Source organism: Heteronotia binoei, chromosome 17, assembly GCF_032191835.1.
Source record: "Heteronotia binoei isolate CCM8104 ecotype False Entrance Well chromosome 17, APGP_CSIRO_Hbin_v1, whole genome shotgun sequence".
NCBI classification, from domain to species: Eukaryota; Metazoa; Chordata; class Lepidosauria; order Squamata; family Gekkonidae; genus Heteronotia; species Heteronotia binoei.
In genome coordinates, this window is record NC_083239.1 from 4,428,244 (window position 1) to 4,448,950 (window position 20,707).

At 44.3% G+C, this 20,707-nt stretch overlaps 1 protein-coding gene across 2 annotated transcripts in view; it reads left to right on the forward strand.

Moving 5' to 3' along the window:
* Window positions 1-12,663: 12,663 nt before the first annotated feature.
* MPPED1 (metallophosphoesterase domain containing 1) overlaps window positions 12,664-20,707 on the forward strand; it is a 144,485-nt gene continuing 136,441 nt past the window's right edge. Inside the window, exons 1-2 of one of the 2 annotated variants that reach the window (XM_060257930.1) lie at window positions 12,664-12,727; window positions 15,312-15,593. In XM_060257930.1, the coding sequence (XP_060113913.1) occupies window positions 15,442-15,593 (152 nt within the window). In that variant the 5' untranslated portion in view covers window positions 12,664-12,727; window positions 15,312-15,441. The remainder of the gene's footprint in view (window positions 12,728-15,311; window positions 15,594-20,707) is intronic. The other variant, XM_060257931.1, reaches the window with a different exon arrangement.

The window sequence follows — 20,707 nt, forward strand, 5'->3', positions numbered from 1 at the left end:
AATGGCCGGTGAGGAGTCTGATGATCTCCTCGTAGGACTTCTCCGTGAGGCGGACGGGAGCCGAGAGACCCTTGGTGATCTCGAACGTGGCTGGCCCGCAGACGCTCAGGAGAACGTCCCTCTTCGTGCCGGCGTCGGTGACCTTGTTGGCCCTGAGGTAGAACTCGGCCCGCTCCACGTAGGACTCCCAGCCCTCGGGATTGGCGGGGTCGAATGTCTCGATGTAGCCGGTGGTTCCGTTCTGTGTGGCCATGGCGGCGGCGGTCAGGACTCGTGGTTGCCCTAGATCTCCGTGGTAGCCGCTGAGGCTAACATCCCACCTTCGTCGCCAGTGTAACGTACTCGAAGCGGAGACGAGAGTAGGGCAACATAGTTTATTAGGAGCACGTTGCAAGAGAGGGAGCACGCGGGCCGGGCCCCGCTTATATACAATTCCCGGTACAGCCTACTGGGTCGGTCAGGCCAATCCTGACCTGTTGAACTACCCGCCGCGACTGTTGATTGGCGGGTGATTCCGCGCCCTGCGCTGGAGGCTTCTGGGACAGCCCAGTTGCCTCTGCGCGGGGCGCATGTTGTTACTGATACACTACAAAATCCATGGACATGCATTCCCAGGGGCATGAAGCGGGGGGAGAGGTTGTAAGTGTCCTGGCGATAACCCCCCCCCTCTTTTTTGCCATGATACAGGTGAGGCACCCAGGGGAAGATGATACAACAAGAAATCACCAAAATTTTGGGCTATGATTTTAAGAAAATTGCAGAGACGTTTTTACTTGGATTACAATTAGAAAAATACCCAAAAGAAGACAGGACTTTAATTTGGTACCTGTTATCAGCTGCTAGGACTTTGTACGCGCAGCTTTGGAAGCAAGAAAAAATACCAGAGAAATGGGAATGGACCATGAAAGTTTTATCGTGGTGTGAAATGGACAAATTAACCAGAACACTAAGAGACTATGATTTAGAGATATTCAAAAGGGAGTGGAGAAAATTTAAAGGATATATGGAGAAAACTTGGAAAGTAAAGAAATATTGGACATTTTTTTAGTTGTAAGAATATATATACGGAACTTTGAGCAATCAGAAGTGCCTTTAGTATGGATTTGAACTTATAACCTCGGGGAAGTCAACATTGGAGGGAGGGGGGATGGAAATGTCATATGGGTTAATGTGAAAAAAAAGAAAAAAATTAAGAAATAGATAAGCTTTGTAACCATATGCTACCAATAAATTGTTTAAAACACAAAAGATACAGGTGAGGCACCCTGATGTATATTCCCCCACATCCTTGCACAGCCCCGGCCACCAGAATTATCTTTGAATCAAATGCAGTGTCTTTACGAACCCAAAATGCACCCCCAGCTTGGGGTCATGCGCCCCTTGGATCACTTGCTTATGCAGGGGGGGGCACGTAGAGTTTCTCCCCTCGGCACCAGAGCCCATCTCCCGCCTTTGTCAATTGTAAGTCCTCCTCTGGGGAATTGTCGAGAAAAGCTTGTTTCAGTTCTCCTAGAAACCCATCAGGGGGCTACTCCTCCTTCCATCTTTGTGCGTGTGTGATCACCAGTACGCTTAGCTGGGAGGGAGTGAACAGTGAGTCAATAACCTCCTCCCATCTGCTGTCGTGTTGGGGGAGGCGGGACAATGCATCTGCCAGGAAGTTCAGTTTTCTGGGGAAGTGCCCTAGCTTGAAATTGAACCGCCGGAACAGTCCCGCCCACTGCACTTGTTTATTGTTGAGGTTGCGAGTGGCAATGAGGGTTGCTGAATTGTTGTGGTCTGTCCATAGTTCGAATGGCTCTTGCACCCCCTCTAGGTAGTTCCTCCATTTTTCTAGGGCAACTTTGATGGCGGAGGCTGTTAACAGATAAAGTATACAGGGTTCTACCCCTATATAATAAAAGGGGATCTTTATTCAGATACTCTGGGAAGAACACCCCTCAGGGACAAAAACACCAGATTTCAGGTTCTGAAATATATATTGGAAATTTATTTAAATCTTAGTTACTGCAGCATTCTGACAGGAATACATGATTACATGACTACATAGACTCATGGGTGTGTATGGTTACATGACCCATGGTTAAATAGCTTCTCAGTTATATGATTATAACCTTTCCTATGCCCAAGTTCCTTAACCTATTACATTTAGTAAAAGCAAAGCCATGGTAAAGATAGCAAACAGCATTTCATTCTCACCTCCCGTATGGCTTCAGGTCTATGCAGAAGTACATGGAGGAGTCTTGCTTCTCAGGAGGCTTCTCCTAAACTCAGAGTTAACTAGCTAACTGGCTAACCAACCACGCCCTTCTTGATAATCCCAATTATACCTTTTCTATAATATCCACCTTTTCCCTTTCTGTCCAATCAGAATTCAGGAAGCCCCCCCTTTACTCCTATCCAATCAGAACCCAGAAAGCCAGATTCCTTCTATCAGACCCCAAAAGCCAGATTCCGTCATCTTTTGGCCAAAAACCCTGTTACATAAGAAAAGCACCTGTTATTACCAAATACTAATTAGCACTAGATAAGCCATTGAACCCAAACTAAACCAAAAGGGCAAAAAAAAAAAAAAACCCATCTGGGACCAACAACTTCTCACAGAAACCCTGGGAACCCCATTTGGGACAAACTTTTCCCATGAAAGCCTGAAAAACCTATCTCACCCATTCTTAATCAATACCTTGATACATATATCATAATAAAGCATGCAATCACACTACCATATATATATGAAACCAGAAATGTTGCCCATATATGAATACATATGTATATAAAGGGAAAGGTAGATGTGTGTGTATGCATTACAGATAGCCACTATATACCCGGCCTATATGATTTCCTAACCCTTAGATTCACTTTAACCTATTAGGACAACAAATCCATTTACTAAAAATCTCCCTCTATGTGTTTATGCCTGAATTTCTGACAGGCTTTTCCCTTTGGCAACCCCCCCCCCCTCTCCTTCCTTCATTTCACTACCATATTGGGAGGATTATTATAGAAACCCCTATACTCTTATAACCTCCTTATCCCTATCACCTCTCTCCAACAGGTAGAGATAAACATGTGCGTATATGTGCACCGAACAGTTTTTTTTTAAAAGCCAGATGCTATTTGGGATGGCTTGGCCACCAAGATGCCTCACTTGCGCTCTTCCGTTTCCAGGCACCAAGGAGGTGACTGGTGTGTGGCTCAAAAATTTGCTACTACTTTGAAAGTGGTAGGTTTTTGAGTCTCACTGCAGAGGCCAGAGGACGGGGTGAGGACAGGACAAGGACGGGCGGCAGATGTTTGTGTGTGGAAGGATTTTGGGGGTCAATTTCAAGGGCGTCTCTGAGTCGGCCCAAAGTGCCGGTCTATAATCACCCCGCCAGTCTCATGCACTGAATGCTAGGGTTTTCAGCCCCCTAGTGGAGGTGGGGGATCTCCTGCTTAGAGCGCAGGTAACATTCTAGAATTTCCTTCCTCCTAGGCTCTATGGTAGGCATAGAGTGGAAGGCCACCACAGCCAGGAAGGCAGGAGGTCCTGGGGGGCATATGCTCCAAAGCAGTTAGGTAGGTGGTTTTGCGCATCCCCAAGCCCATGTGGCACTTTGGAGCTATGGGGGGGTGGAGGATGCAGGCTAACCCTCCTTCCTACCTCAGCACAACTTCACATGGCTTTTGAAGAGAGAGAAAAAGAATCTGCTTGAGAAGGATGTGTAGGGGACTGGAGACTCCCCCCCCCCCCCCACAGCACCCATGGTGGATGGGTGAGTGAGGTGGAAATTTGGTTTATGTTTTATGCGTGAACATAAGAGAAGCCATGTTGGATCAGGCCAATGGCCCATCCAGTCCAACACTCTGTATCACACAGTGGCCAATACACACACACACACACACACACTGTGGCTAATAGCCACTGATGGACCTCTGCTCCATATTTTTATGCAATCCCTTCTTGAAGCTGTCTATGGGTGCAGATATTGGAATTTTTGGCTAGTTTCAATGGGGGAAAGATGGGAGATGGGAAGTGAAATACGGAAGTGTGTTTAAATGTGAATTTTGAAATAAGTGACTTCAGAGAAAGGTGGGTTTGGGGGAGTGCCCTGAAAGTGACATCATAGGAAGAGCTAGGGGTTTGGTGCAGTGTGCTGGAAGTGACATCAGAAGGGATGGACCTTGGAAATTGACATCACTTGACCTTTGACCTGGAAGTGTCATCACAGGACATATCACAAAGTGATGCCACATCCTTGCTAGTCACCACCCCCAAAGTCTCCAGGCTCCACCCCAAAGTCCCCAGGTATTTCCTGAGTCAGATCTGGCAACCCTAATGAATGCTCAGACGCCATGTGACAAGAGCTGAGAGTGTAACAGATTTTTCTTTTTCACCTCCCGCTCCCGTCTGGCTTCTTCCATGGGTTCTGATTGGTTGCCTGCACACATATCTCTCTCTCGGCTTGACTTCGCGAACGAAGATTTAAGAAAAGTGCAGTAGTCCACGTCTGCTGCAGGCTCGCTGGTGGCTGACAAGACCAATGCGGGACAGGCAGGTCCGGCCACAGTGGCTGCAGGGAAAAGTCTGATTTGGAGTTGGTGCTGTAGCAGTGCGATTCTTCCTCAATCTCCTTTTGTCCTCAAGACCAGCTATGCGTGCGTCCTGCTTTGCAGAGGCTGCCAAGCTATTCGGCCTAGAAGTTAGTCTGAAGAAGACAGAAGTTCCCCACCAGCCTGCATCCCAGGAAGATTATCACCCTCCCTGCATCACTGTGGGTGAATCAGTTCTGAAGACAGTCCCAGCAGTTCAGCTACCTGGGGTGCATCATCTCCTGCACACACATACCAAACATGAATAAAAGTGATTGACAGATAGGGAGAGACCCTGTCACAGCCATGTCATCCTCTTTGGTAGCATTAACTACTATGGTAATGATTTGTCATGTTTTCATGCTTTTGAGCTGTTGTACTCAACGGATGGTGAGCTCCACTGCTTCTCCTCCCCTTTTCCACTCTGGAAAACAAGGCCAAATAGATAACGGTGTGGATACAGGGATCATGCTTTCGGCATTCAAAATATAAGAAAGTTATACAAGCGTCGGGCTGAGCAAGAATAAAAAGAAAAGGTGAGAACACATACAGGGGTGTCAAACTCATTTCTTATGAGGGCCAAATCTGACCTAAATGACACCTTGTCAGGCCAGGCCATGTGTGGCATAAAATGTAATGCCAGGTAGCAGAGATAGAAGCTTTTTAAAGGGCACAAACACAATTAAATATGTTTTGCTTAAAACATTAACATGCTTGCAATATTTTGTTTTAACAGTCTCTGATAGCTGACGCCTCTTGCTCTGAATTATTGCGTTAAAATCTGGAGACAGTGTCTTTGTTGTAGCAATCTTGAGTGTGCTGTTGAGGTGTTTATCCGTGTTTATCTGTAAATTGCAAACCTGCTTTTGATTTATTGACATTCATCACTGAAATCGGTGCTCAGTACCCTAGGACCCAGGGAAAACATGAAATGGATTGGCGTTGTGAGCTTTTGTACATAAATTGCTTTGTGTGCTGGTCAAGAACATGAGAAAGCAACCATGACACAGATTGAGGGCTATGTGTTTCTCTACAAAACTGTAGTCTTCCCCAGAGAAATAACTACAATTCCTATGAGTCAGTACAATAATAGAGAGACTGGCTCAGGAGGGCATGGATGCAGTGCAAAAGAAATAGTCCACATTGCTTTCCTTCTGAGAAAGACTGGATCAGGGGAGGGAACCCAGTTGTACCCTGGCAAAACCAGCTTAACAAAATACAGAAAGAGAGAGAGAGAGTAGCAAGGCAAAAAGCTCTTACCTTGAGTAAAACTTTATTTAAAGGTGCTTTTTGTATTTCTCCTGTGCAAAGGAGCCAGCCTCCTGCTCATTCCCGCCTCCTCTCTCTTCTCTTTGATTGAGAGAACTCTAGCTGTGCCAGGCTCTCTCAATCATACAACAAAGTTACAGAGCCAAGCTCCTCCATTGGCTGAGGGTCCTCCTCCCTCTCCCTCCTTTCAGGAAGAGAGAGGGGGAAGAGGAAATGAGCAAGAGGCTGCTTTGCTGGGCTGCATTGCACTGAAGAAACACCAAATGGCAATGGAAGGAGGCAGGAGAGGGACAAGGAAACAGACAACAGTCAGTTGCTGGTGGGCCTGATTGGAGCCCTCCAGGGGCTGCATCAGGCCCACAGGCCACACATTTGACACCTCTTCTCTATGCCCTTAAGTCTATACTTAAATAATGGTGAATTAAGATAGGTAAGTAGTTCTCGATTTAAAAGTCCTCCATTGACCTTATTTCTCAGAGTTCGGACTTCTCCCCATTGTTCCTTGATAGAGTCCTGATGTAAAGTTTAATCCTTCAGGGATAGAGCAAGGAGTCAGTGGATGATTAAGAGCTAAGATAACTTCTTTCTCCTATCCTGAAAATTTATTATCTCCCCTTGGGAGTCCATCCCATATGGGGTGGTCATCTTCCTGAGAGAAATAACTACAAGAAATACAAATTAGCAGGGCTTTTTTTGTAGAAGAAGCCCAGCAGGAATTTATTTGCATATTGGGCCACACCCCCCCGAAACCAATCCAGCCAGAACTGCGTTCTGTGCATTCCCGCTCAAAAAAAGCCCTGAAAATTAGCCTTTTGACTATCCCAGTCTTTGACCTTTTAGTTATGACAATCTAGCAGAGGAGTTATTAGGGGTGTCAAACTCATTTGTTAGGCGGACTGGATCTTACACAAATGGGACTTCGTGGGGCCAAGCCATGTGTGTCATAAAATGTAATGCCAGGTAGTGGAGGTACAAACTTTATAAAGGACACAAACACAATTGCTGGCAAAATGTCAGGTTTCACAATGCCAAGACCATGGCCACACAGCCTGGAAAATCTACAGCAACCAATGGACTCCAGCCATGAAAGTCTTCAGCAACATATTGACACAAACACAAAGATTTTTTTAAAACTTAAAAGATGCTTAAAAGATGAGCACTCTTGCAATGTTTTGTTTTTTTAACACTCTCTGATAATTGACTTCTCTTGCTTTGAATTATTGTGTCAAAATCTGGAGACAATATCTGTGCTGTAGCTGTCTTGAGTATGCTGCTGTTCAGGTGTGTTTGTGCAAGTTGCAAACCTACTTTTGATTTATTGATATCCATTGCTAAAATCTCATGGTCAATACTTTAAGCCTAAGACCCAGGGGAAAACATGAAATGGCTGGGCATTGTGAGCTTTTGTACATAAGTTGCTTCTTGTTTTGGTCAGCCAATGGAGAAAATAGAGGCTTTGCTCTGTAGCTCTTGTGAGATTGAGCAAGCCTGACAAAGCAAGCTGTGATGCAGAAGGAAGCAAGGGTGCGGTCACACTTACATTAAATCCATCAGCAACCCATCTTTAAAGCGCCGTTATTTCGTATGTCAGATAATCCGCCGCATCCTGTTTCCCGATCAGACAGATGCTGTTCCTATGGCATGCCGTGTTGATCCCGTCCCCTGCTCAATCACACAGTGCCCGCCGGAACTTCTTTCAGATGGCGGCAATCCGCATTAGCGCAGGCGCAGTGCTGGGTGCTAACAGGAGGGTTTGCGTGCTGCAGAGGGTGTGTTTCTGCTGAGCGCATGCGCGTTTGCAGTAGAGGGGTTTCCGGCTATTTAAACCTTTTTTTTTTTGTTTCCCCCGCTGCTCTATCGATATATCGATATATCGTTGTGTCGAAATGAAATCTGATAGCCTTGTCACATTAGCGTGGTTTCGCTTTGGTGCTTGAGGTGTTTGTGTGTGTGATTTGAGGGGGGGGGGAGAGAAGAGGCTTTGTTTGTCTTTACCCCCCCCCCCCCGCTCCATCCCGATCCGGTCCATAGGATGTCAACTTGAGGGTTTTTTTTGCCGTCGGGGATTCCGCTTGCCTGGGGTTTTTTTTTAGGTGGCGCATTGGGGGTGGCGAATCCTCGAGAAAGCGGGGAGGGAGAGAGTTCTGCGTGCGCCCCGTCCTTTCTCGTGGCGGCGGGGGGGGGGGTCACCCACGTCTGTGTGAGCGGCAGGACCCGATTCCGGAGAAGGAAGGGGAAGAAAGAAAAGAAAAGATTCAGGACTGACTGCCGGTTGGAGAAGGCAGCGTTCAGCGGAGTGGGGCGGTCGCTGTGGTGGAGTCGGGGGGCCGGATCGGGGCCACCAGGGCTACGGAGCAAGCGGGGGCAGGGGCGACCCCAGATCTCTCTTCAGAACGGACCCCCCCCCCGCCTGAGACTGTTTTCATTTGGTTGCCTTTCTTTCCTGTGTGATTATTGGGGGGGGGGGGTTGGTTGGTTTGGGGCTCTGTGCCTTGGCTGTCTCGACCTGCCCCGATCTTTCCCTTCTGAATCCTGATCCTTCCCCACACATCTAGGTTCCCGCCCCCCCCTCCCAGCTCCTTCCCACTAGATCTCTTCCATGCCGCTCATCTTCCAGGGTCCTTAGTTCTATCCTTTCGAATTCTTCCAGTGTTCTGGTCTTTAGAGCGGCAAAATCGCTCTGAACTCCCCTGGTTTCCTTTTGCTCCGTCGCGGCGACTGTGTCGTGACTACCGGCGGTCACGGGAGAGGCAGATCACTGGAGACAGAGCCCGCACTGTGCCCCCCCCTCCCGCCTTTCTTCACCTCGGAGGGCAAGTCCTGTTAGCTGCTGCGCTGCTGCGATGGATCCGTTCCTCTCCTTCCCATCCGAGCTCCTTAAAGCCCAATTCTGTCGCCTTACAAATGCAGCAGCGGAGACTAGAGATGTGTTTCTCCGTTTGCACTACTTTTCGGAAAAGATCGCCTCACATATATGCTCACATATCGAGATTTCGATATATCGCTATTACGCAATAAACTAAAAATATTAAAAAAAAAAGGCAGGGCACGCACGTTTCGGAAGGCCCCCCCCTTATTAAGTTTAGGAATACAGCCGCTAATAAGCAATTTTTTCGAGTTCCTTCCCTCGATGGCGCAGTGATATGCATTTTGTTTGTGGTGGGAAGCTGGAAGCGGGAAGCACTGCTGCGACTCAGCAACGATTGCCCGTTCAGATGCTCCAGAGCGCTCAGGAAGCGCTCAGGAAGCGTCTTGTTCCGGATTAAATGCAGTAGCAAATTAATCCGCGAGCAAGGCGCATCAGCGTGGAACGGGCACGGGCTAAGCACGCTTCACAGATGTGGATGTGTGAACGTCAGGGTAAAATCCGACATGCTTGCGGGCTCAACTCATGCCCGTAGCGGGGTTTTTTGGACGTCTGACCGCACCCCAAGAGAGAGAATAAGGAAGCAGTTGACAGTGAGGTGCTCATGGGCCTGATAGGAGCCCTTTGGGGGCCTGATCCAGCCCTCGGGCCACACTTTTGATACCCCTGAGTTAGATGGTAAACCTTCTGTCTCATTCTAGCTAGAGCTGTTTGCATCTGTAATCACTTAAATATCTGAGGTATGTGTTTGGGGTTTAATTGCACATCTGACATCTTTCCTTCTTGGAAAGCTACAAATTTGCGGCCAGACTCCCATGCATAGACAGAATGAAGTCCCAATTACTGGATATAAATGATCTCTACAGTGGAGGGCATATTTATTTATTTAGATTTTTGTCCCGCCCATTCTGCAAAGATTCAAGGCGGCTAACAACATAAGATAAAGGCAACATTAGTAACCAATATTAAAACAAACAAACAATTAAGTAAAATCACAGTGGTGCTAATACATCTATTATAGGCAGTATCTTCCTCTCTCCAAAGCCGTTGAATCCTAGGCAGTTGGTACTAATACAAGGTAAGTCCAGGTGAGGTGGCAGCCCTCTCCTATTTAGGTGTCATTTGCTATCCAGAACAATTCAGTCTCTATATAAATAAACGTGGAACAGGAAGAGGACCAGCTAAACCAGGGGTGACCAACCTATTTAATGTAAGAGTCACATAGAATGAATGCCAGATGTTTGAGAGCTGGAACACAGATGTTTGAGAGCCGGAAGGAAGGAAAATAGACGGGGGAGGGAAAGGTGGAAAGAAAGCAACTTTAACTTTAAATTCATTCTCCAAGCCGCTGGCTGGTTTGACTCGGTGAAGTGAGTTAAAGAAAGAAATGCTTTCTCCAAGGCAGATGACAAGGCAGTGGGGGCTTTGAGAGCCCCACAATATGTGTGAAAGAGTCACATGTGGCTCCTGAGCTGCAGTCTGGCCACCCCTGAGCTAAACAGCACAGGGGAAAATCCTATGAAACAGAGAAGCTGTTGGTTTGTTGCTGTTTTACAAAAAGCCACGATTGCCTGACAAAAAGTCAGGGTTGTCAGGCCACAGTCTGCAACCTCCACATTTTCTTTGCAACTTTTTGTATGTAATGGAACAATCTGCTCCCCATCCCCAGTATCTAAATGATTTAGTTTTGTCCTATTGGGTGCAGCGTTTGTTTCTGTTTGCATGTTAACTTCAAAAACCAACAGCTTCAGTTGTCTCCTTGCAAATGGTTGATGTTTAGAGCCAGCTTGTCTCTGCTGGATGGACCTGAGAATGGGTGCCTGAGGAATACTATAACCTGGGAACCCAAACCCAAAGAGGAACATTACACCTGGAGAACCACAGGCACTCTGAGTAGATTGGGGGGGGGGGGGGAAGCTTGCAGTGTTCAGCCATTTAATGTCTTCCTCAGAACTCAGAACATTTTATATTTTTAGTTTATATTTTTAGTTTCTTTTGTGATGTTTGTGCTTTTTTCTTGATGTTTTATTTTTTTAAATTGCATTGCCAAATCCAGCTAATTTCCACCTCTTCATTTTAGGCAGACATCTTTAAAGGGCAAGGGGGAAGGTTTGGAAGCAACCATAGTTAAAATTTAGAGTTCTACAAATTCTGTGGTGCTCCAGTGCAGAACAAGTGCTTAAGAGGACAACCAAAATTATTATCTCAAACCAACCTGTAAAAAACCCCTGAAACCCTGGAGAGCTAAAGCCTCTAGGAGTAGACCTGAGGGAGGGGGGGAACTTGCAATGCCCAGCCATTTCATATTTTCCTAGGCTCAGAGCATTTTAAAAACTCCATTGCCAAATCCTACTATTCCCCAGCCTTTCCATTTCAGGTAGGCATCTTTTAAGGGCGATGGGGGTGGGGAGAGAAAGTTTCAGGCATCAGTAACCAAAGTTTAGTAAATAAAATATAGCAAGAGAGTTATTGTTTTAAGCGTATTTGTATTTTAAGTTAAAAATAATCTTTTTATTGTGTTTGTCTGTCTTTTTTAAAGTTTGTGTGTGCACTACCTGGCATTACATTTTATTAAACACGTGGCCCATCCAGGCAAAGTCCCATTTATGTCAGTTCCAGCCTTCAGAACAAAGAAGTTTGACACTGCTAATTTAGAGTGCTTAATATTTACTGAATCATTTTATAGCTAGTAGGCAGGTGTGTGGCAACTTCCCTATAGTGTTGACTTTTCCAGCCTGGGCCTATAAAGATAAAGGTTGCTGCCCCCACCCCCAGCTTGAGAAATAACAGCCTGCCTCTTTGAGTAGCGAAGATGGAAAATTTAGTTCAATAGAAAAAGTTGTATTGACTTCCAAATTACGATGTTTCCACGGTTGCTGGCAAACTTTCCAGTTCGTTACAACTGAGCATAATTTCCAAAATTTATAAAAACCTTCTTGTTAGAAGCAAAATCTGTAAAACAAGCTTATCAAAAATCCTCGCATATAGACTGTGGTGCCTTATTTACATCATTAGAATGAGATAGAATGGGCAATCTCCAACACAATATTAAGATTCCATCATTCAGACTTATGACACATTGGTATTTATCACCATTAAAATTACATTTTATTAACCAACCTACTTCCTGGAAAGGGTACAGAAAATTAGGCACTTTTAAACTTTGTTGGTGAAATTACCCTATAGTAGCTTTTTTCCCCTGGGACAATATTATTACTCAGATTTATTTAATTATTGGATATAAAACACCCAGATCCCCAGAGCTGATACTTTTAAATACCTGGGAAGAATGGAATACCCCTGAGATATGGAAAAAAATTAGTAGTATCTCACTACTAAATTTAGTAGTGATCTCACTTGTAGTGGCTAAATCTTTAATAGCTTTATCTCGGGAAAATAAAGCCTCACCTACGATGGTAAAGAAGAACATGGGATCATCTTATAATGGATAAGATATCTGACAGAATTTCTTTAAGACAAGCTAAACATTTCTTAAGTTCCTTGAGAAATAGTTGCCCTTCTTAGAATATTCACTTGATGAGAGATCATCTGATTTTTCTATTCCAGAATGTTATAGTTTTATATCTTTATTTTAATAATATAGAATTTTGAGATTTAAATCTGCCTCTTCTTCTTCCATAATGGTGATATTGATTGTGAATATTTTGTAATTTACCAAACTCTCAATGTCTATAAATATGCAAATTGGCAGTGTAAAATATTGAGATTTTCAGTGGCCATACCTTGTAATCTATTGTTTTTGTTGTTCTTTTATGTATATTTGCTTTTGAAAAAATTAAATAAAAAGTTTATTAAAAATTAGCATGCATAAATCGTGAAATACTGTGTTACTCTTTGTTTTCTGTATTTTTTCTTTCAAGCCTAAGCACCAACTATCATTTATCTATATTAGAACAGTGTTAAATCCAATATATTAATTCTGTGCATATCTGTCTTTCAGGTGGTACAGCTTTGATGATGTGAGCATAGGGTCATGAAAGTCTTGGTGGTTTGCAAACTGTAAGTTTTCACTCTTCATTCTTTTACAGAAAATAGAGTTAAATAACTTAGTGCTCATTAAGTGCTATTTTATTAAATTTTTCACTGTATTTAATTGTTAGGCTTGACAGTGCTAAAGCATCATTTAAAATATGATCGAGAATATGGAATAGTTGAGAAAATAATATATCTCAGGGAAAATGTCATGCTTACAGACAGAATTTATAGATAAATGGGTGTTGTATACTCATGTTTGATTTTTCAAAATATGGGTTTAGAGAAGATGCTCCTCTTTAGAGCATTTGAAGTACTTTTTCAGCTCCATTCAGTTTACATAGCAATTTGGGGATTTAGCGCCTAATTTTTTTTCGAAGCAACTTGTACAAGAACAGCATTTCCCTTTGGATCAAATTCTCAAATGCCTGGAAAGAGGTGGCATTTAAAATATTTGTGGAAGAAAATTTGAACATATTAATTCTCCCTCTCTATCACTGGATCTCAGACTATATGGCAAAAATGGACGATCAATCAAAACAACACTGTACAAAATGGGAAATTGATTATATTGGTTGGTTACTGGGAATATATAAAACAGCAAGCAATTAATTTACTTGCACAAACCTGAAAGTCATTAGTTTATCTGTTGCTGGCATCCTTGTAAGATGTGCTGAGTTTGTGACATGCGATTTAGACATTCTGAGGGGTATTAAAAAGTTATTTAATGAATTGATAACATAAGTGGACACAAAGTGGTTAAGCGGTTGAATTATCTAAGAGATATGAAGTATGTGCATGGGCGATGAACTACCTTGAGTCTTTTGACGTCTGCAACAATTACAATAATTAAGATATGGAAGGTTCCCTCTTGGTCACAAACATGAGGCTGACTGAACATGCCGGGACAGGAAGCTGAAGATGCAAGAACTGAATTTAATATTTGTTTGAGACAAGAGAAATTTCATATGAAACTCGGAATAAGTAAAAATTATTTTTGGACAACTGGCATAATTTATGTGTGATAGTTCCAGTCAAATAATGTATTTGCTGTATTAAAAATTGTGAGGGAAAATCATGAAAGAGATGCACATTCGTGGCACCTTTTTTGGATTCAACAATGTATATATTGTTGTAAGTGTTAAAACATTTGCCTGAGTTAATTTTAAGAATGACATTGAACTGTAGGAGAAAACATACTGATTTCTTTGAAACATACATCTGTGCATGCGTAGGCACACACTCCCTTAAACGAGCACTATAAATATTCAGGCTGAGCTTAGGAATCAAATAATTGTTTTTGCAAAACTTTCACATGTGACATGATTTCTATAGATCCCAGTAGGTAGCCGTGTTGGTCTGAAGCAACAGAACAAAGCAGTAGACAAGTTCACCTTTAAGACCAACTAAGTTTTATTTAGAATGTAAGCTTTTACATTTTTCAGAATGTAAGTCTGATGAAGTCTGCTTAAGATAGGCTTCCCAACCCTCCCGCTCTGGCGGGAGTCTCCTGGGTTTGCAGCCTCATCTCCCGGTCTTCAAGAAGTGGGAAGCGGGGGGTGGGGGGTGGAGGGGGGGGAGAACATACCTGTAGGCTTCATTATAGAGCTCCTGAGCCGTTTGTAAAATGTCTGCTCCTTTAAGGCTGGGCAGGGAGCAGGAAGGGCTTGGGAGAACAGCCCCGCCCTTTCTTTTGCTTTCGCTTTCACAAGAGTTCTCCGGAAGAAGATCTGGTAAGTGTGTGTGTGTGTGTGTGTGGGAGGGAGGGGGCAGGGGATTCCCTGGTTTGGAGGCCCTCCCCCCTTTTAGAAAGCGTGGGGGGGGGGGAGGGAAATGTCTACTGGGCATTCTATTATTCCCTATGGAGAACGATTCCCATAGGGAATAATAGGGAATTCATCCGTTGGTATTGGGGGCTCTGGGGGGGCTATTTTTTGAGGTAGAGGCACAATTTTTTTAGTATAACATCTAGTGCCTCTCCCCAAAATACCCCCCAAGTTTCAAAACGATTGGACCAGAGGGTCCAATTCTATGAGCCCCAAAAGATGGTGCCCCTATACTTCATTATTTCCTATGGAAGAAAGGAATTTTAAAAGGTGTGCTGTCCCTTTAAATGTGATGGCCAGAACCCCCTTGGAGTTCAATTATGCTTGTCACACCCTTGTTCTTGGCTCCACCCCCAAAGTCTCCTGGCTCCGCCCCCAAAGTCCCCAGATTTTTCTTTAATTGGACTTGGCAACCCTAGCTTAAGAGCATACGAAAGCTTACATTCTAAATAAAACTTAGTTGGTCTTAAAGATGTACTTGTCTACTGCTTTTTCTATATGATTTCTATGTAATAAATCATTGTTCAGTGGATTTGTAATTAAGGCTATTACTCTGTTTAGCATAGCACTGTACAATTTCTAGCCAGGTGTTTTCATATGTTTTCTTAAAACGTTGTTTACCTTCCTTCTTCCTGCTAACCTACACACACACACGTTTGATCAAATTGTTGAGTTGGGGAGATTTGTAATATGTTGGAGCTGTTAGCATTTATCTTCCTCTTTTAAGTGTATTTGATGACATATAACTTGAATACATTAGTTGCCAACCCTTACATTTTTTTCAGCTTGTTATAGGTTTATAGAATGGGTACGTATGCGTAATGAAGTACCAAAAGTATGTGGACATTTTCATCTACTGTGGACAGATAGCAGAGATGATTCCCTGAGAAATTAGTGGCACTGCACAAAGCAAGCATGGCTTTTGCCCAGTCACACATTATGACGGCTCGAAGGCATCAACACAGTAGACTCATAATCGAAGTGGATGAGTACAGCACAAACCCAACACAGGCATTCACGTTCTACAATATTAATCAGGGACGTTTCCAGCCTCCACATGTGCAAATGTGAGTATTACTGTTATTGCTGTAGCACAGACTTCTGAATTGTTATTATCAAAGATTTCAGGTTTTCACGGCTGGTAACATCATTAGGGTTTGTAGAATCTTTCGGGCTCAAGTGCCGTGTTCTACTGGAGAAAGTTTTCCTTCCAGACATTTCGTTCTCAGCTGCGGAGAACATCCTCAGTGGCGTTGCAGCCGGAGCAGGCGCTCAGACCTTCTTGGCTGCTGTGCATTGAGTGGGCTGCACAGCAGCCAAGAAGGTCTGAGCGCCAATGTAGCACTTCCAGTAAAAAGAGTTTAGAAGTTGATATCTTTGTTAATGAATGCAAAGGGAATGTTCATGTCATCAGTAAAATAGCAGTACTCGTTTTTTACTGATTAATTATGCCACAGATGAGTAATCAGACAGCATTGCTCTTAATATCAAACTTGAATTTAGAACCAAAATATCTTCATTATTTCACCAGAAATTCAAGAGCTCCAGAATGGCAGGAGAACAGCAGCAACAAATGAAATTGTGTGGATAGCCCCGTCTCACAAATCCTGCTTCTGTACTAACAATATGTGAAAGGCACAGGGAGCTTTATGAGTAATTAAATTAATCTGTTTTGAGTTTTGTGCCTAATGAAAACATCTGTGAAGTTAATTGTGCTGAAGCGTCTCTGATATTAGTAGGGTTGTCAAGTCCCACCTTGCTCTTGGTGGGGGAGTCTTCTCTATGGTACCACAGAGCTTTTACCCAAATGCTAGAGCATCCCCTGCACGATGTGCCCGGTGTGATGGTGTCAACGCTGGATGACATCATCAGATTGGGCATGTAGCGCACTGATGGAGTCTTTGGGGTCGGGGACCTCCCGCTGACCTGCTTCATGCCAGCAGGTTGAGGGGGGGGGTCCCGAACCAGGAGAAACCCCACCCCCCAGCTGTCAGACCCCAGAGTCAAGGAACACGCAGGTGGTTGATTCAGACCTTTATTCCAAGCATCTTAAGGCAATACTGCATGGGATGGAGAAGGTAGAGAAGGAAGTACTTTTCTCCCTTTCTCACAATACAAGAACTCGTAGGCATTCGATGAAATTGCTGAGCAGACAGGTTAAAATGGATAAAAGGAAGTACTTCTTCACCCAAAGGGTGATTAACATGTGGAATTCACTGCCACAGGAGGTGGTGGTGGCCACAAGCATAGCCACCTTCAAGTTTAGTTTAGTTTAGTTTATTTGTAATTTGTATCCCGCCCTTCCCACCAGGTGGCTCTAACATAAGAATATAAAAATTTAACATTCCACATAATTTACATAGTTAAAACATTAAAAAACATACAGCGATCCTATAAAAACTACACTCAGTATCAAGATTTCAAGTGCCGGTTAGTTGTAAGCCAGCCGGAAGAGGACTGTCTTACAGGCCCTGCGGAATTGAGCGAGATCCCGCAGGGCCCTTACCTCTTCCGGCAGCTGGTTCCACCAGGAAGGGGCCATTACGGAGAAGGCCCTATCCCTTCAAGAGGGGTTTAGATAAAAATATGGAGCAGAGGTCCATCAGTAGCTATTAGCAACAGTGTGTGTGTGTGTATCTATCTATCTAAAAAAGTTTTGGCCACTGTGTGACACAGAGTGTTGGACTGGATGGGCCTTTGGCCTGATCTAACATGGCTTCTCTTATATTCTTATAAACAAATAGCCAGTGCTCATAGAGAGAAAGTTAGGAAAGCTAAAGCTCAGTATGAGCTTAGGATAGTGAGAGATGCTAAAACAAACAAAAGAAAAAAGGTCAAAGTAAGAAAAAGAGAATTATCTGGAATGCTGCTGGAGCAGAAGATAAATATGAATCCAAAGAGATGCCTATAGAGCCAATTTTTAAAACTATTTCCAACCATTGAAAATCATGAAGATCTGTCAACATTAAGAAAGCAAAACAGTTCGTATCAGAATTAAACAAAAGGTGGAGCCAAAATTTGAAACATGCCCAGGGAAATGCTGACCATCGCTTTAGGGTGCGGCAGCAATTTTTTTCCCAGGCTATTTTGGCCCGGGATCCTGGAGGTTTTTTGCCATCTTCTGGGCATGGAGCAGTAATCCCTGTGGGTGTGGGTGGGCATTTGTGAATTTCATGCATTGTGCAGGTGGTTGGACTAGATAACCGTGGAGTCCTTTCCAACTCTAGGATTCTATGAACTTAAAAAGTTAGTATGGATTGAAAAGAGGTGGTGTTTTTTTTTTAAACTATTTGACCTTAACTGGCTTACTGGTAGGGTGGTTTACAAACAACATTATTTTGAGTGATGCTTTTGTTGTTCCCATAGTTTTTATTAGGTCCCTATTTTGGTTCCTTTTTTTAACCTGAAAGTGCCCTAAAGTCCCTAAAATAGGTTTGAATATTGAGTATGAGCCCTGCATATTAAGGAACGCTTAGCCTATTTTTTAGAATAGAATGGGGAGGGACGGTGGCTCAGTGGTAGAGCATCTGCTTGGTAAGCAGAAGGTCCCAGGTTCAATCCCTGGCATCTCCAAAAAAGGGTCCAGGCAAATAGGTGTGAAAAACCTCAACTTTAGACCCTGGAGAGCGGCTGCCAGTCTGAGTAGACAATACTGACTTTGATGGACCAAGGGTCTGATTCAGTATAAGGCAGCTTCATATGTTCATGTTCATATGTTTAGAATGACTTCCCAGAGATATTGATTTAAAGTTCTTTGAAAGACTCCTGGCTTGGCCTGTCTAGTCTCTACAACTGTGAACATTAAGGAAGGTGAATTGGCTGTATCTGATTATAATTTGCTAGGAATTAACATCGAAATTACCAACTACTCTCTATTTATTTGTTCTGTTTATTTACACCCTATGTCCAGATCTATAGTAAGTCAGCATTGGGTACAATTGGGAAGTCTAATTAAAATATTTGGGCCAGTCTTCCATTGTTAGCCAGCTTATTTTGGCCAGAGATTTTAATGCTAGAATGGGACGTGATGATAATGTGTTGATGCAGAAATTAACTGGTCCAGACAACAAAGACCTTCTCAGTCCTTATTGGTTTGATGGAGTTTCTAACGATATAGTTGTTAATTCAAATGAACTAGATCTAGCAAATTTTTGCAATCAGAGAAATTTAATTTTAATTAATAATAATAATAATAATAATACATTTTATTTATATCCCTCCCTCCCCGCCGAGGCAGGCTCAGGGCGGTTAACAACATCAATTAATATAACAAATTATACAGTAATTTAAACAATAGGTAACAATTGATTAAAATTCTAAAAATAGTAAAACAATAAAATTAACATCATGGTGCTATTCTGACAGATAATAAATCATTTAAGCAGTCTCTCAGGTTTTAGTCAGTGAAGGCTTCACCAAAGAGGATGGTCTTGCAGGCCCTGCGGAATCGGTCAAAGTCCCGCAGGGCCCGCACTTCCTCCGGGAGCTGGTTCCATAAGTGTGGAGCTACAACGGAGAAAGACCGAGTACGGGTACTCTGCAGCTTTACTTCCTTCGGCCCGGGAATAGTCAGCAGGTCCTTCCCTGTTGACCTCAGTGCTCTCTGGGGTTCATATGGGGAAAGACGGTCCTTCAGGTAGGCAGGTCCTCGGCCATATAGGGCTTTAAAGGTAATGACCAGCACTTTGTAACGAATCTGGTATGTAACTGGCAGCAAGTGCAGTTCCGTAGCCCTGGCTGTATATGCTCCCATTTTGGGAGCCCCAGCCGCGTTCTGCACCAGCTGCAGCTTCTGGTTTCGGCACAAAGGCAGCCCCATGTAGAGGGCATTATCCAGTCTCGAGGTGACCGTTGCATGAATCACTGTTGCTAGGTCCCGGCGCTCTAGGAAGGGGGCCAACTGCCTTGCCCGCCTCAGATGAAAGAAGGCTGACTTAGCAGTGGCTGCTATCTGGGCCTCCATTGATAATGAGGGCTCCAGTAGGACTCCCAAGCTCTTGACCCGGGAGAGGTATTTCCCTCCCCAGAGTGCCCCGGCCCACGCAAAGGACTTCTGTCTTCGCTGGATTCAGCTTCAGCCCACTCAGCCTTAACCAGGTTGCCCCGGCCTGCAGTGCCAGGTCCAAATTCCTCGGGACGCAGCCAGGCCGGTCATCCATTAGCAGATAGAGCTGGGTGTCATCTGCATATTGGTGACACCCAAGCCCATACCTCCGGGCAATCTGGGCAAGGGGGCGCATATAGATATTAAATAGCATCGGTGAGAGAACCGCTCCCTGAGGCACCCCACAATTTAGTGTGCGCCTCTGGGACAGCTCACCCCCGATTGCCACCCTTTGTCCCCGATCCTCGAGGAAGGAGGAGAGCCATTGTAAGGCCAACCCCCTAACCCCTACGTCGGCGAGGCGGCGGGTAAGTAGCCGATGGTCGACCGTGTTAAACGCGGCCGACAGATCTAACAGCATCAGTACTGCCACGCCGCCTTGATCCAGATGCCGTCGGAGGTCATCTGCCAAGGCGACCAGCACTGTCTCCGTCCCGTGACCCAGGCGAAAGCCGGACTGGCAAGGGTCTAGGATGGAAGCGTCATCCAGAAAATCCTGCAACTACAACGCCACTGCCCTCTCAATAATTTTACCTAAAAACGGTAAATTAGAGACCGGTTGGTAGTTTGCCAATTCGGCCGGGTCTGCTGTACTTTTTTTCAGGAGGGGGCGGACCATGGCCTCTTTCAAGGGTGTTGGAAAACGCCCCTCCAGGAGGGATCTATTTATGACGTCCCGTAAAGGATATCTAAGCTCCTTCTGGCAAGATTTAATTAGCCAAGAGGGACATGGGTCCAGATCGCAAGTTGTTGGGCATGCAGAGGAGAGAATTCTGTCAACTTCCTCCAGGCTGAGTGGGTTGAAGTGGTCCAGAACTAAGCTGGAAGACAGGCACGGAATCTCCAGTTCGCATACTGTATCCAATGTGATGGGCAGGTCCTGGCGGAGCGATGTGATTTTGTCTGCAAAAAATTTCGCAAAAGCCTCACAGCCTATTTCTAATTTTCTAACATTTGGTCTGCCTTGAGGCAGTGTGGTAAGATGTCCAATTATTCTAAACAATTGTGCCGGGCGCGAATTTGCAGACGCAATCCTGGCCACGAAGTAATCTTTCTTCGTGGCCTTGACTGCCATCT